Source organism: Ambystoma mexicanum, chromosome 9 (assembly GCF_040938575.1).
Source record: "Ambystoma mexicanum isolate Mex_15411 chromosome 9, UKY_AmexF1_1, whole genome shotgun sequence".
In the NCBI taxonomy this organism is placed as follows: domain Eukaryota; kingdom Metazoa; phylum Chordata; class Amphibia; order Caudata; family Ambystomatidae; genus Ambystoma; species Ambystoma mexicanum.
Window position 1 is genome coordinate 256,742,125 of NC_090931.1, and position 16,456 is coordinate 256,758,580.

A 16,456-nucleotide genomic window follows, 5' to 3' on the forward strand; every position below is an offset into this window, starting at 1 on the left:
AAAACCGAATGTGAAATCTGAAATGAGTAGTGAGCAAAGAAAAGGTCTCTTACAAAGTTCCGGTTTGGGCTCATCCTAGCTGCATTCTAATGCCAAGTGGAACACCCTGGTTTCGGTCTTCTGATTCCTGGTTCTACAGAGAGGGTGGGAAGGGCTCTTTGAGGCTCACATGTCATTGCTTGGTAGGGTTGAAGACAGATGGGGGCCTCTCTGTCTGCTGCTCCACTCTCCCAGGATTCAGGGAGTTCAGGGAGGAGGTTGGGGAGTTCACCATCAGCTGACTAATCCCTGTTCAAGGGACCTGGTTCCTGGGTCACACCCCTGCTTGCTACCTATCTCTGTCAGTGACATTGCACCACATGGTACTGCCTCTTGCCTCTAAAGTCTGCCCAGTGGGACTTGGCCCCAAAAGTTTCCCTGGTTCTCTGGCTCGGAGGGATCTTTGCCTGCTCTCCCTCCCACCTCCTCAGGCCTTGCAACTAACTTCCCGTCTAGCTTTTCTCTGTACGCCTTCCCCAATGCTATTTCGGCCTTCAACCGTCTGAGTGGAACTCTCTCCAAATGGCAACAATTTCCCTCCAACCTCCTCAATGTAACGCTCTTTCAGATGGTAACTCTCTCCTTCTAACAGTCTCTTTCAGCTTTCCACGAGTCACTATCAGCTTGCCGAATTCTCCCAAACGAACACCTCAACCTGCTTCATGAAAACTGACACCCCCTGACTGAGTAATCTAGCTTTTATGGTATGGTCTCTCTCCTCCACTTGGTAGATGCTTAGGGAGATGGGTTGCACCTGTGCAGTGTAGGCTGGACTGTCTGGGAATGGGCCATGTGGGATGGAAGGGGGTAGCCCAAGAATGATCTTAGATTAGGATCTACTGCAATTTTGGATTTTAAATATTTCCTGGACATATGTGTAAGTTCCCTTCCTCCCATTCTGGGCTCAGAGGACATTGCCTTCTTTGAACTGAGTCCCTCTTTCTCAGCATCAATACTCCAAGAAACCTTTGATCGGCAAGGAGAGTTGTTTGTTGTAGAATGTATCCACGGAGCTCCTTTGGTTTGTGAGAGTCTGACTCACTCTTCCGAATGCTTCCTTCAGCGGTTGTATCAAAGGAAGAAATGTATCTAAATAGAGGTCTCTAATTTGAAGGAATAGACATCTATTCCTACACCAATTGTTTCAGTGTGGCTAGGAGGTTGGAAGAGCTCTCCAGATGCATCGGTTCTAGGATTATAGGCATCATCATGGGGTTTGTACCTGCCCCCCCCCCCTCGCAATGGGCGTCATTGGGGTTTGTGAGTGTGTGTACATGCTCCTGTGTCTGCTCTCTGCCTTAGTGCAGGGACCCAGAAGGGTTGGCCTGGATACCCTGTATAATTGAATTGAATGGTTTATTTGTATAGCGCCTATACACAATGTGTGTCAAAGTGCTTCAAGGAAGGAGGGAACATGGGAGAAATACAGTTACATTCTTACAAGTCCTTGAAACAATTCAGAATGTGAAAAATAACTATCTTAATTAGCCTGGCGACATTTCGGACAGTGCAAGTAACAAATCAGGGAAGAGGAGGGCACGCGGGGGGACATTAGACAAAACAAGCATTTACATTACTATGCCTCAAAACCTGCATACACCCGTGTAATTTTGTATTAATTTTAACACTTGCCAACTGGTCTTTCATGCCAAGAAGGGAGTCCATGAAACAATAACAATACAACTAGCAACATTTGTATGGCAGAAACAATACCATTTTTAGATTGGCTCCAAGTTTCAGGAAACAGTAAAGTATCCAACTGTCCAGCACCAGAGTCTGGGAACCAACGGTAAACAAGTGTGAAACAGAAATGGTGTGGGAGAACGCAAGAAATAAAATTGGATGTTGTAGCCAGGTCAAGGTAAAGGACAAAACAGAATTGTCAGAATGTGCAGCAAAAACAGCTTAGGGGTTCATGAGATGCAGAATTTCAAATAGCGACAAAAAGTCATTCACAAAATGAGATGCGTTATTACAGGGTTTCAACATTGCAGATCAAGAGTTGTGAGAATAAAACAGAACATACACAATATGAGGAACTGCATCAAGGTAGATCAGGGAGGCTAACACCATAGTTCAAGGCAGAAAGAGCAAAAATTGACTTTCCTCAGGGATCACTCAACAGTATTAAGCAATACTTCAAAGCTACAATAACGTATGTGGAAGTGATACAATCAGGGAATCCGTGAGAGCTGCAAAACATTTTTTAAGAAGGGAACAACAAGATTTCCAGATAGCGTGCGTAAATGTGTTTTTTGCTGTTTCCTCTATTAACAGTCCTCTTTGATAGGTCCAGCCTTCTAATTGTTTGGTGGGAGCCAATTTACCTGGTTAGTGTCTCACTATCAGTCACCTCTAGCCAATGCCAAGGATAAAGGCCATAACAGACTGTTGGGAGCACCATGCCTTATGAGTGAGCTGTTCATTTGCAATGATGAAAGTTCAGGGTTAAGTTAGTGATCACCATGAGAGTTGAAGGGTGATATACGCGGTTAGGCAGGGCGCAGCATAGTTCAGGATGCAAAACCAGAAAGCAAGATAGTGTGTGCATGGTGGGGAGGTGCCCAAATGGCAAGCACCAGTGCCCCCACACATGCAGCATCAGAACTGTTGCATAGTTTTGCTTTCTTAGTTCCACCTCCATCCCTCAGTTTTGTGGCATCCCATACACTCAGACCATGCTACATCCTCCTCTCACCCCCCCCCCCCATTGAGAGGAGTTTGTGTGCATGCAGAGAAGCGTGCTTCAGTAGTGTTAAGGGAAGTGAAGCCTCAGCATTGTCTACTTCACTTCCCAAATCCTGAATGGTGCAGTCTGTCACTCTGAGGCGCACATGCTCAGAAGCATGCAAGGCTCTGGTGTCCACATGATCGGCATGTCTGCTGACCTCTTGCTTCTGCTAGCACCTCTGCGTCTGTGCAAGTATGGCACAATGACCGAGATAGGTGTGGATGTGGCACAAGCTGAATCCCCCTTGACTGCTTCAGAACAACCATTATCTTCCAGATAAATACTAGGTAGTATTTCAATGCAAATGGATTTAAGATGAAACGTAAGCAGAAAGCTTAAAGTCTGAAAACTGCCAGCAGGATTTGTAGTCATCTTTGAAGAAAAGAGACAGATAACATCTGCACTGCTTTAATATTTTGAGTGCTATAAACATAGGACTTGGAGAAAGAAGGAACACACTGGGAGAAGAACTCCTGGCCACCAAAAATAAAATGTGAGCAACTTAGAAATGTGAAGCAGGGGTCTTGCATGGATTGTAACACTAACATATAACCATTTGTGGGCAGAAAGGGTGGGAGACATGGGAATGCAGTGTTGTGGGTAAGGCTGCATATTCAATCTGGCTTCTAATGTTAACAGTAACAAAGTCCCCTTACCCTCTCATTTACCAGGAACCATTATTAATGTACGCTTGGTTGCTTACATAGGGTGCAGCACCACCTGCACGCTGGTTATAAAGCTATTGAGGAATAAGGTAACTTGTAGTGAAAAGGAGTTTGGGAGAAAGGGGAAGGATGGGGCACTTAGATGGCACCTAATAGGACCCTTAAGCTACTTAATAACACTAATGGAAAGAGTAGAAGGGCAAACAAGTTAGGATGTTGTGGAGTAGCAAAGAAGAAAGGTGGGAGAATAAGAGTGATGTTTGAAGCAGATTTGTGGAAAACATCAAGCCAAATAATTAACCTTGCTGTGATTTTATTTGAGGAATTATATCGTGCATACCCTTGAGGGGACCGAGCACGAGTGCATCTAAGTGCAGGGTGTTCGTCTATGCATTTGTCAGTGTTGCAGAGAGTTTGAATACTCGTAAATTCTGTACTACGCAAATAGGTATCTTTTCAGTTGCTTCCTGATGGATATTAGAGATTCATGGAGTCGAAGGTTCAGTGGGAGAGCATTCCACATTTGAGGGCCAAGGACTGAGAACCAGTGCCCGTCCCAGGTGGCCGTTGTACCACTTGGGATCTGCAGAAGTAACTGGTCCAAGGAGCGCAGCTCTCTCTGAGGTTGGTACAACAGAATCTTTGCGCTCTGATAAACTGGAGCCGTCCCATGGATCCCCCGAAATACCAGGCATAGCACCTTAAAGAGAATCCTTTGAGATACCGGGAGCCAGTGTAACTGTCTTCTAAACTAAGAGATAGAAGAACAAGTTACTCTACTCAGTGAGAAAATCAACCTAATAGCTGAGTTCCGAGTTACCTGTAGCCTCTTAATCTGAAATTCAAATTAATAATCTGAAGCAAGGGCTCAAGGGATGTAGATATTTTGAGAAAGCTGATGGATTTATGTGGAGCGTAATGCATTAGATGTTCTGTGGTGTGCGAGCAGTTTCTAGACAATAGTCTGCCTATGACTAAGAGAACAAGCAAAGGAAAATTGCAACTCAGCCAACACTGCTGTGAGTATGGCCCCACACTGGAAAAATACCTCTCATCAAACACAGCTTCACTACTGCTTCAATGGGGTATTCTACACATGTGATCAAAACAGCAGAAGTCCATGTGTGTAGGCGTAGCATCCTAATAATAAAGGTGATAATAGAGCCAGCCTCCCTTTTCTGCCAAACCTTTTAGTTGGCCCATCTAATTTAAGACAAATGAGAAGCCAGGCTGGGGTGACTGGACATGAAGTGGAAAGAGGTGTGGGCACACAGAACCAGAGACCCATATTTAAGGAACTAAAACAATGTTTGAATTAAAACTTGCATTTGCAGTGGATGGAGGACCGGGTGTGCAAGTTAATAACAGCATACCTTTTATATTCCAAAGTCTGTCTCTGAGAAATACCCAGTAATATTTGCACATTTAGTGGCAACAGGGAAGAGGGCTGACCTCGTGTCTCTGGTGATCCCCTAACAGCTGACCAGATTTACAATTACAAAGGGTTGCCTTGCATTAGTTTGCAATTACAACAGCAGACCTGGATGTGCTTCAAAACATCAGTGTGTACTGCTCAAGGATATTGAAATGTACAGAATTACTTTAGTGTCCAAAACGAAACATATTTGAGTGATAAGACATCCTGAGATACTTGAGATTAGTACCTACCAAAGCTCCACTTGTAAAACTTTCAAAGATTCATTATCTTTTTCTTGGCAAGCCATCTGAAATAAAAAGCACAATTGCAAACTGGGAATCAAAACTGTGTGTTTGCACATTAGAAAACCATATAAGATCTGCTACCTACCACTACTGACTGCAAGAGGAGGAACATCCCTTCAGGCAGATAGTTTGCTGTGAAATCAAACAAAACTGTGTATTAAAGTCCAAAAGCAGGAATTCACAGCTTACTACAAGAATGAACAGCAAAGAAGGGGAGTGTCGAGTATCTCTGCAGTAGCTGCAGTTTTTGCTTAATACCATGTTTTTAAATCACTGGTAAAAGAAAGCATGTACAACACAGGAATCTAAATCCTGCTCTATCCCACGAAAGAAGATCAGCAGTCTGTTGTTGGACGTTCTTTCCCTCTACACTAGAACAACATGATCTGCCTCACCTTTGATGGGGCTTTCACTGATTAAATGCTTTTCTATTACTGTTTCAATGATATATTAAAAACATTAAACACATATTAAACAAACCAGATTCCTGGCAATGTGCAATTAACTGACTACTATTGGGCTTATTTGTTTACTTCCTCATACTTTAGTTCTAGTTTCTTCAAGCATGCCCTGGCTGAAGGCTTCGTAAACATCCCCCATCTGCAAAAAAAAATGTATTTACCACTTCCGCCTACCCCCCCCCCCCCACAAATGATTAACCTACGTAGGTCTGTAACCTGGCCATGTCAACCTGTTCATACTTTGGGACCATCCCTTGTACTATGAGCCCCATCCGTACATAGATCTTCATTCCATTCTATTCAGTTCTTGTCATTTGTTCACCGAATCATGCCTGTCCACAGATGCTTGATTTACATTTTATTATTTATTTTCTGTCTGTTATGAGATCAGATTTCAGCTATTTCATAATTTGAATGGTCATAACATGAACCACAGAGAAGTCATAAAGCAATAATGTTTTCAGCTGGAGTAGCATACAGTCATTGGCAACTTCCCCCAACAATTTGCATGTCTACCTTCAAACAAGTGACCATTTTGGGCATAAGGACTGTGACAGGTCGCCTTCATGGCCCTGTCAGGGGAGGAGGGAGCCCACCCTCAAACAGCCCCGTAGGTGCCTACCTGTGCTTACCCGAGGAAGAGGGCGGTCGAGCTGCAGCGGGTCCCTCTGCAGCCCGGAATACGGCGCAGGGCTGTGGAACAGCCAATGTTAGGACACCGCCAATGTGACCACACTGGTCACAGCAGGAAGCAGCAGACCAACGCCACAGGAAGCCGCATACGCCACAACACCAGCACAGCGCGTAGAAACTGAACACAGCTATAGCAGACCGTGTCTGCTGGTGTCCACGAAGAAAGATATCACTAATCGACCAAGGACCTGCTAGCAAGACCTCTAGAAAAGCCTTACAGAACCTACCAAACCACCAGGGATGAATTATTAAATGCTAACATGCTCAATCTATAAGGGAAATAGTTCTTGCCAGTTTGCTGGGGTTTTCATCCCATAAATGTAGTCAGATGGCATGGAGAAAGGGGCATGCTTGCAAGCCCTTTTTGAAGCCTCTCTAAGTCCTTCTCCAGTCACACCTGTGAGGAACCAGATGGTGTCCCACATGCTAATGCCCAGGGATCCCTCTCTCAGGTGGCCAGGACACGGCCATCGCATATGGATCCAGACTCTGGGGGTGGATCAGTGCAGGATGATCACCTGGCTGAGGGGTCTTCGGGGAGTGGGAGTGGGACACCGGATGGCGAGATGCTGTATCCCTGCCGTATAATACCTTTACCCCTTCCTACCAGATAGGATATGTGGGAACCCCCTCGGTCCCCCCACCCCCTTTGCCCTTCACAAACACTGCCACACAGACATCCCACTCTGGGAGAAAACAGACTCGCACCTGAGCAGTGTACCTGGCATGTCCCGCTACTATGGTCATGCGAGGTAAGGCAATTACTGACAATCACTCACACCTGACTTCCATTAAACTGCCTCAAACAGATAAAAGGCTGAACACGAGAGCACACTCTAAGCGAGGCAAAGCACACGAATGAACAGCAGTTTCGAGTCAGCAGCTCAATGAGGGGAGAAAGACGGGAAACCTAGAAGCTTGAAATGTGGGACATACCCTTGGCAAGAAACCGTTACTTTGAAGAAACCTTTGAGGCAGAAAGCATAAGGCCAGGAAACCGGACTGAAGAATCCTGCATTGTGTGTCGGAGATACCGAAGGCCCACCTGCGTGACCGACCAAGGTGGGGAGGAGCAGCAGCCACGTAGGTATCGTCCTTGGCTCCAAGAACAAAGCAGCACCAGAGCGATCAACACAGCCGGTGAGTTGGGGAGACCAATGCAGGACCAGTCTGTGTTGAAGTCAAGGTTGCAAGCGCAACATTGTATAAGAAATGCTGGAACAAACATTGTTAAACACATGTTATGAAAGACGCAAGTAAAGCTAAACTGCTGATGAATGTTTGAACTTGAGAAGGAAAGACACGATACAGTTAACAGAGTGGTCCGGCACCGTGAGTGTGCTCAATCGAAGGTCTCTGTAAGGTATCCTGCCAAAAGAAATGAAAGCCAAAAGATTGATAAGAACATTGTGTGAAGTGGTTCTGCAATGGTTTAAGCAAAACCCATTGCACATTCGAAAGTCTTCGATTTTGATATCAAGAGAATCCAAGCCAAAACGATGAGATCCATGGTCTGAGCCCAAAGGAGGGAGACCAAGTGTAAACATTGTGGTAAACAGGGGTTCAAGCCTGAAGGAGGGAGACCCATGATGAATACTGGAAACAAGAAATTGTGCATGTGAAGATCCTGATAGGAATGAAACTGAGATTTGTTTGTTGCGACAGGGCCTCTGCAGTAAGAGACTGTTATTGGAAAAAAACGTTGGCAGAAGGCCCTGATATCTATGCTTTGAACTGTATCCTCATGCCAGAGAAGCCAGAGTGTGTGCAAAGCTCGAACGTGCCGCCTTGCCCCGTGCTGAAAATGTGGCTGGGGAAGCCAACGGCTTAATCGTCCTGACATAGTATTTCTTGAACACTTTTCTTTGTTGCATACATTATTGTCCTACACCCTTTTGTATTAGGAAGTAAGGATAGGCAATAGGTTTATTAGTATAAACCCTTTCATTTTGACAGAGACTCGACTAGTACTGCGTTATTATTTGATGGTCGTAGCTTGCTTCCAGCCTTAGATTTAGGTTAGATAGGCGTTCAACCGACACATTGAAGTTCAATAAACACCCTTGAACTGTGATCACTTGTGTCTGTCTTCACTGTTTGATACCGTGCCTTCCTTACACACCCCTCCAGAAAGCTAAGTGAATTGGACAAGTTAAGCAACCAATCCTGGGAGGTGGGAGTATTTAAGAAGGTCTGTGTGAATGGTTTAGTGTGTGTTATTTGGGTGAGGACAGGAAGTGGCAGAGGTCGTCCAAGAGACCAGCGGAGGAGCGTGCGGCAGGAGTGCGGAGGTGTTGGAGAGAGGGGTCAGTTGAATGTTTTAGCCCCTCCACGCTTTTGGCGACATACCCTTTCAGTTCCGACATTTCACGGTCTAAACAGGCCTTCAGCGTGGGCCTAATGAATGAGTGCAGTAGGAGGAGTAGAGTAGTAGAAAAGTGGGGGGAGTCAGGTGCTAGTAGTGAGAGTAGGAGAGAGAGAGTAGTACAGAAGTGGTAGTAGAGGTAGAGGGGGAGTAGTGGTAAATGTTAGTGGTACTGGAGAGAGGCAGTAGTGGTCTGTAGCAGTTATGGAGTAGTAGAGGGGGAACGGCAGGAAGTTGGTAGTTGTTATGTAGGTAGTAGTGGTGGTAAGGAGTTAGCGAGGGAGGAGAAGATAAAGGAGAGAGTAGCAGAGTGATAATTGGAGCAAAAATTGGAAGCGAGTATAGGATTAAAAGGAGAAGTAATATCAAAGGGTTAAGGTAGGAAGGCAGAGTGTGAGATACAAGGGATAATAGAGTGGTGAGAGGAGATACATCTTGGGACCAAGAGTAGGAGAGGGTCAGGCGAGGTAGTGTGTAAGTCATGAGCCGGTGGAACTGGGTGAAAGAAGGCACCATTCCCCAACTCCAGAGAATACTAAGCAAGGGAGAAAATTACCAACAGCTGAAGTCAGAGAACAGACAGAAGGGGCTACTTTGCGCGAGAACTAACTGCAATAAGGACGCCTGGATTAGGGTGCGTGGAGCCCAAGGGAGAGTAGAGCGATAGAGACATCCCTGGCGCCAACATTCTCAAAGAACCCAGTAGGCCCTAAGAATACCCAAGAATCTCTCAGCTGAACCGATTTGTAATATCCAAATAAAAACCTATGGAACGTTATTGAAGCGCCTCGAATGGTTAGTTGCGACACCCCATCACGGGACATAACAGACTAATCCAGTCTCAATGCAAAATACATAATAGTTTACAGTGTATAATCTTAAATCTAGCTTTTCTCAGCTAATTGTTATGAATTTCAAGAAACCTACCTCACTATCAGTTTTAAAAGAATCAATTTCACGTTTCTCCCATTTGTCTCTCACACTGATTGAGACACATGAAAAATGTATATTTTTTTCAGAAGCATTTTTCGTGTTTTATGTGGTTCTATGTTCTTACATTGGTGAGTTTTTTGCCGAACATTTTCAGCCAACAAAAATCATTGCATTTTTGTTTTTATATACTTGTGGGGGTTCCCCCCAAATTCGCCTTTGTTATTATGTAGTCACTATTCCCCACGCACCCTACACCTTATGTCCCCTTACCCCCACATATTTGTCATTTCGTTTTTTCGTCCAAAGATTTTCTGCAAAAAACTCAGCGAAAAACACCTGCCGATGTAACATCGTTGTACCATTTTATGTCTAACTAAATGTGAGCATGAACATACACATCTATCATAAAATTGACAGAAAAGTAGTGTAAAAGCCAGGTCTATCCAAAACCAATGTCCTCATAAAACATAAAACTTTCATGAGCTCTCCTCCCCATCACTTCCCTTTCCCGCCACTCCCCCTGAATGTAGCGCTGCTGAGTTTATCTAAGGGTGAACATGGTCTATTTCTGTAGCTCACTTCCCTCTGTCTTCCACTCTTGAGCTTCAGGTGTGCTACAGCTAGGCCCCCCCCCTTACAGGCTCCGTCCTTTTCTGTATGCGGTACCTTACAAGTCTACTATATCAAATGGGTTCACAGGCCTATATCTATGAGGACAAGTGCCGTACATACATTCTGAGGACAGGTAAGTCATCAGTGGTTTCCAATTCTGGGGGAAACCCACTCGGTCTGCTTGCATATTGGCTGCCATCTTTTCCATCGCTAGCACCGACTACAGCCTTACCCACCAGAGGTTCATGTGTGGCGCTTCTTTGGTTTTCCACTGTGCCTCTATTACCAATAGCAGTAGGGTTATTATGGTACTGTCTACATATGCTTATCAGGAATACGCAGCAGTATCAGCCCCGGGACAAAAAGAAAGTTCAGACTAATTATTCTGGAGCTGTGTTATTATTTCTCCACAGAACATCTGGATCACCGAGCATTCCCACCAACATCTCCCTTCCAAATCTGGGTAAATTTTCCGCAATCTGTCTGGTGTTAGGAACCATCGCAACATTACTTTATATGCCATCCCCTTAAGTTGCACTGCCCTAGCAACCTTTTTTGTTCTCTTCCAGATCCCTTCAAATTCTCCATCAGTGATTTGTCTCCCCAAATCTCTTTCCCACACATGCATGTAGGCCCATTTTTTTCTGACCTCTAGCTTGGAGTAGTATATGGTATAGGGTTGAAATAAGTCCCTACGTTGTGCTTGACTTAGTCACCAAACTCTCAAAGGGAGCCAGCGCCCTGTTGGCCGCTTCCCTAACTGGTTTGCTCATAACCCAATGGTGCATCTGAAAATACTGGAAACAGTCCTGTTCTCTTAGGCTGTATTCTCATTTACACTCAAGAAAGGACATAACCTCAGCCCCTCTAAACATGTCAGCTATAAACTAGCCCCCGTTTTCTTTCCAACCACTAAATGGACCTAGCTAGATTAAAATCTGGATTGCTATGTATACGGGTTATCGGTGAAGGGAATGTAGTTAGATTTGTCTGTATTGCTACCTTATACCTTCCTATAAGGGTAGTCCTCGTGATTAGATTCCTGTAAATCGATTGTGGTCTCTGATGTCTGGGGAGCCAAAGCATACTGCACAAAAGGTAGACCGCCAGTTGCTGTGTCCATTGCCCACCACTGTTGGGTTGACTCGGTTTGACACCATTCCCGTAATATGCGTAGGTGAGCTGCTTCGTGATATGCCTGAATATCTGGGGCATGCAATCCCCTTTGTCTGTTTCGGCCATCTGTGAGAAACCTGAGGGTATCCTCACACCTACACCTCCTACCCTTGGATCTTCTTCTCAGGTGGCCAGGAAAAGGCCATTGCTTTTGGATCCTAAACCTGGAGGTGGAAAAGGGAGGATCACCTGGATGGAGGGTCCTTGGGGAGAGGATACCCACAGGCAAGACCTGGCAGCCCCTTTTTCCAAATGAGAATCAACATCACCCTCCCCCTGTTTTTATAGGCTATTGTAAACCCTCTCCCCTCATTTCCTCTCATTCATTCCTCTTTAGTACTGAGACGAGGAAGAGGCAACTAGGAGTAATGCACACTAACAGATCCTTTCACCACTCCAGTACTGAGAGGAAGAAGAGGCCTACAGACTGGTGTAAGGGTCAGGCATGTCCAGAGTGCTTAATAATTGTGGTCAGAGAGAGACCAGCAGGAAGGCCTGCAGAGGGAGCAATCCTGCAGAGTACGAGGCAGCCGAGGGTGGTCCTGTCGGAAAACCAGGATGCCAGCAAAAACTGAAAGGAACTGTGGCGCCGGCGCCATGAAGGGCCGTGCGAAGGACACTGTATTGGTAGCCTCACTTGCCAGTGCCTGCATCAAGAGCTGTGGGCCGGAGAAGAAATCCAATTGTTCTAAGTTACCGGCAGCTCCGCTCGTGTCCTGCAGACCCTGCCCACAGAGAGAGGATCAAACTGCGAGCGGGGCTCGCCGTCCACGAACAAAGTGAATGCGGAGCAGAGCAGAAGCTGACAGCCGCCCAGAGGAGACGCTAGAGACTGGTGAGTGAAGGAAAGGAATCACTCGAACCGTGGTGTTCCTGGGGCTGTTCCGTGGCAAAAGGGAATGCCGAATGAACAAGGAGCAATGTGCAAGATACAGTGAACCAAAGTAAATGGTTTTATTACTACATAGTGTGAGTAAATAATAAAATGGGAACTATCGAATACCGAACTGAATGAAAGCTTTTAATGAGCATATGAAAGCTTTTAATAAACCAATGTGCAAACAACAAGTTGGTGTGAAGACTGAATACCATATATGCAAGTTAAGAGCAAATCTGATGAAATGCAATATAAAGCAAGTATGGATTATTGCTGAGTAGTGTGAGAGCAATGTGGTGAAGGGAAAAGAGCACCACAAAGTGAACTGTATAACAAAACCCATGCCAAAGTCCGGAGACTGGCAAAGAGTGAAACACGCTGTGGCAAAGCTAAAAGGCTGGCAAAGAGAGCCAAGTGAACGTGAACCAGAACACAGGTGCAGCTACAGAAGAACCTGTGTGGGCCAGCAAGCCTAGGGTGACCGGCTGTGTGACCTGTAGTGGGTGGACTGTGTGGTCCGACAAATGCGCCTACACCGGGTATACCGTGTCTGTGAAAGCCAAAGAAATATCCAGAAAGCAATTACAAGTTCCTGAAAGAGATTGCCAAAGTGAAGCAGAAGAAAGCAATCTGTATGAACTATCAATAAGTAGGAGTATAATCTTTACCTGGAACTGGTTTTGAATATTGAAAGACTGACCTTAAGTACAAGCTGGCAAGCTGAGCAAGCTGGTGTCTTGGGGAAGGAGAATCCTGAGACTAACTTTGAACAGTGTTTTCTTGGGGAAAGGAACCCCGAGATCTCGGTTTGGAACTGTGTTGTCTTCTTGGGGAAGGCAACCCCAAGACTTTGTGGAACTGTCTTGAACGTGAGGAAGGGGAGCTGGAAAGTAAGCCCAGAGCTGGAAGAAGCTCAGAACTTTATTTGGAACACTATTTCTTTTGATGCTGATATCCCTACACATTTTTTAGCTTTAATTGTGAGGGCAAGTCTAGGTTTTGGACACAGACAGCCTTTCAAGCTGAACTTACTGACTCTGACTATCCTTTCTTTAGGTAGGCAAATCCCACTTTCGCATTGGGCAGGTTAGGTCATCAACCATCCTGACATTTAAGTTAATAAACCATTTTTGTTTGAACTTTGAATCTGTTGTCTGTGTCTTGCTTCATGATGCCTTCACACTCGGAACAGTTATAGTGAGTCTACTACGTTTCCCCTTCCAAAGAAACGTAGTAATCTTGCTCTGAAATGTCAGAAGTACTCGTCCGTAGGGCTTGAAAAGGATATAGTAGTCGTGGAAGTACATTCATTTTCATAGCATTGATTCTTCCAAACCAAATAAAAGAATAATTCTGCTCCTTCTTTTTAAGTCTGCCTTATATTTTATATCTTAGGATAATTAATAGCATGAAGTCTATTTAAGTTGGCGGATAACCGTATACCCAGATATTTGATACTTTCTTTCGCGCACCGGAATGGGAGTGTATCCTTCACATATGAGCTAGTTTCTAGAGGGGTAGTTCGATTAAAAATGTCCGATTTCTCCAGATTTACTTTAAATCCTGAAACCATCCCATACTTCCCCCAATTCATCTTGCATGCTGGTAAGGAGGTGCGAGGGGCTCACAGCGACAAAATGACAAAATTTGCAAACAACGCCAGTTTGTGTTCTACCCCATCAAACTGGATGCCTGCATGTCTTATCGTTTTCTAACTCTGTGTGAATGGTTCCATCACCATCGTGAAAAGGAGTGGTTATGGTGGGCATCCCTGTCTTGTACCCCTATGTAGTGTGAATTGGGCTGAGCATATGCCATTAGCTCTGACCCAGGCCGCTGGCTGTGGTAGATAGCTGCAATCCACTTTGTCTGGTTAGGGCCAACTCCCATCCCCTTTCCGTACCTCTTTTTAAAAAGTCCAACTGACCGTATCAAAAGACTTCTCGCCCTCAAGGAATGGGTCATCTTCTGTATGCTATCGAACGTCTGTCGTCCCATGATAAAACCAGTCTAGTCTGAGTGGATCAATTCAGGGAGTACATTTTCTAGCCTCAGTGCCAATCTTAGAGAAAATCCTTTCGTCCGAGTTAAGGAGTGCAATAGGAGCTGCAGTTCTCCGGGTCTTTACCCGGTTTATGGATCACACTGATCGTCGCCTTGTTCATCGTGTGTTATATCATCCCAGAAGATAAAAAGGAGTTGAATAAGTTAACCAGAGGGCTTAAAAGTTCTCCGGCCAATGATTTACAGAATTGGTTCGTCAGGCCGTCGAGGCCAAGAGCTTTAATCGCTTTCAAGTTTGATCGCACAGGTGACCTCTTTCATGATCGGGGCCTCTAGCTTCTCTCTTTGCTGCTCTGTAAGCCGCCTCATAGCAACCCCCTCAATGTATTTGCGACACGCATCTACTCCTGCCTCATCACCAGTATATAGTTTCTCATAAAAGACACAAAATGTCTCTGCAGTACCTCCCATATCATAGGTTAAGACGCCTTCCGGATTTTAACTTAATAAGCGCTTGGTTTCGTTTGTCCCTTAATGCTCCAGTCAGCCGTTTGTCTGATTTATTTGCCTTCTCATAGAACGTGCTTTTCCGGCAAGCAGGGATCTTTCCACTCTTAACATTCAGGGTATTGCGTTGCCCTCTCAGCGCTGTACGTTTTTTAAGTATTTTGGGAGAGCCAGTCTGTCTATAAATTGTGTCTGCGTCTCTGAGCTCTACTAGCAACTTCTCTCCTTCACATTTCCTAAGCCTAGCTATGTGCGAGCCATGGACAGGAATCTAACCCACACCACCACCTTAAACGCTTTCCAGGTGGTATTGTGTGATGGGCCTATTGGGTTATTCTCAGCAAAGTAGTCCCTTACTTGCTTTCTGATCTCTTCCTGTAAAACAAGGACCTTCAACAAATGTGGGGGCAGCGTACACAAGCAATCTGGTGTTGTTAGATATCCCAACTCCAGTTGTAATATCACAGTAGCATGGTCAGACAATGTTATGTCACCTATTCCCACATCTGCTACGCACTCTCTCAGTGTGTCCGCTAGCAGTATATCATCTATTCTCGTATAGACCGTGAATGTGTGAAAAATATGATGGGCTGCTTTTACATACTATCGCTACTCCCTCCCATTCCCCTGTGCTGAGGCAAAACATTGTACGTTAAAGCTCCTGTTCCATGCACCCCCAAACTTTTTTTATCAAGTGTGTCTCTTGTATCAGGGATGTATCCACATCCTTATGGAGTAGCATCTGAAACAGTTTTACTCTCTTACCGCAGGATTTCAAGCCCCTATCATTTAAAGATAAGACTTGCGGCATTTCTCATTAGAGTCATATGGCATGAAAGATTTGCTCAGTGAATACTCTATTACACAGCACTAGATTACCCTTTGTCCCCCACCTTACTAGCCCTGCAAACTGTGAGAAACCTGAAGGTGTCTCACTCGCTAGTCCCTAGGGATCTGTCATCCAGGTGGCCAGGACACGGCCATCGCTTTTGGATCCAGTTGCTGGGGGTGGACCAGTGCGGGAGGATCACCTAGATGAGGTTTCCTCGGGGAGTGGAAGTGGGAAACCGGAGGGTGAGACGCGGTACCCCCTTCACAATGACGCATTTTCCCCATCCTACCAGGTAGGATACCTAGATATTTAACTCCCCCACCCTTTTCCGACACAAACACTTTCTCACGGACAGTTCACCGTGAGCGACAACGGACTAACACCAGAGCCTGACATGTCCCAACACCATGGACAGGCAAGGTCAGGCAATTACGGATTACTACACACACGTGACTTCCATCACGCTTCCCCACACGGATAAAAGGCAGAGCACGAAAGCAAACTCTGAACGAGGCCAACAACACAAGGAAAGACCAGTTCCAAGAGGGCAGTTTAATACAAGTGGAACGATGGCGAGACCAAAGAGTCGCAAGGAGGGAAGTACCCATGACCTCTAAAGACCCTTATTTTCGTGAGCCTTGGAAAGTAAGAAACCAAAGACCAGAACTAAGGCTGATCAAACCTGCACAGTGTGTCAGAGGTACCCGGGGCTCTCCCGCATCGATAACCAAGGCGAGGAGGAGCGATTGCCGCTGTGGTTTTTTTTACATTTATAAAGCACTCACACAGCCCGCAGGCATCGAGGCGCTGTTACAGGAATTGTTTGTTTTTCTTAGTTG

The 16,456-nt window shown here is 45.4% G+C and overlaps 1 protein-coding gene across 3 annotated transcripts in view; it reads right to left on the reverse strand.

The window, feature by feature from the left end:
- Window positions 1-16,456, reverse strand: part of LOC138487934 (40-kDa huntingtin-associated protein-like) — a 567,453-nt gene that overhangs the window by 19,342 nt on the left and 531,655 nt on the right. For all 3 annotated transcript variants that reach the window (XM_069614571.1, XM_069614572.1, XM_069614570.1), the window contains 2 exons: window positions 5,243-5,289; window positions 5,104-5,159 (listed from right to left, as the gene is read on the reverse strand). In XM_069614571.1, coding sequence (XP_069470672.1) covers window positions 5,104-5,159; window positions 5,243-5,289 — 103 coding nt within the window. The remainder of the gene's footprint in view (window positions 1-5,103; window positions 5,160-5,242; window positions 5,290-16,456) is intronic.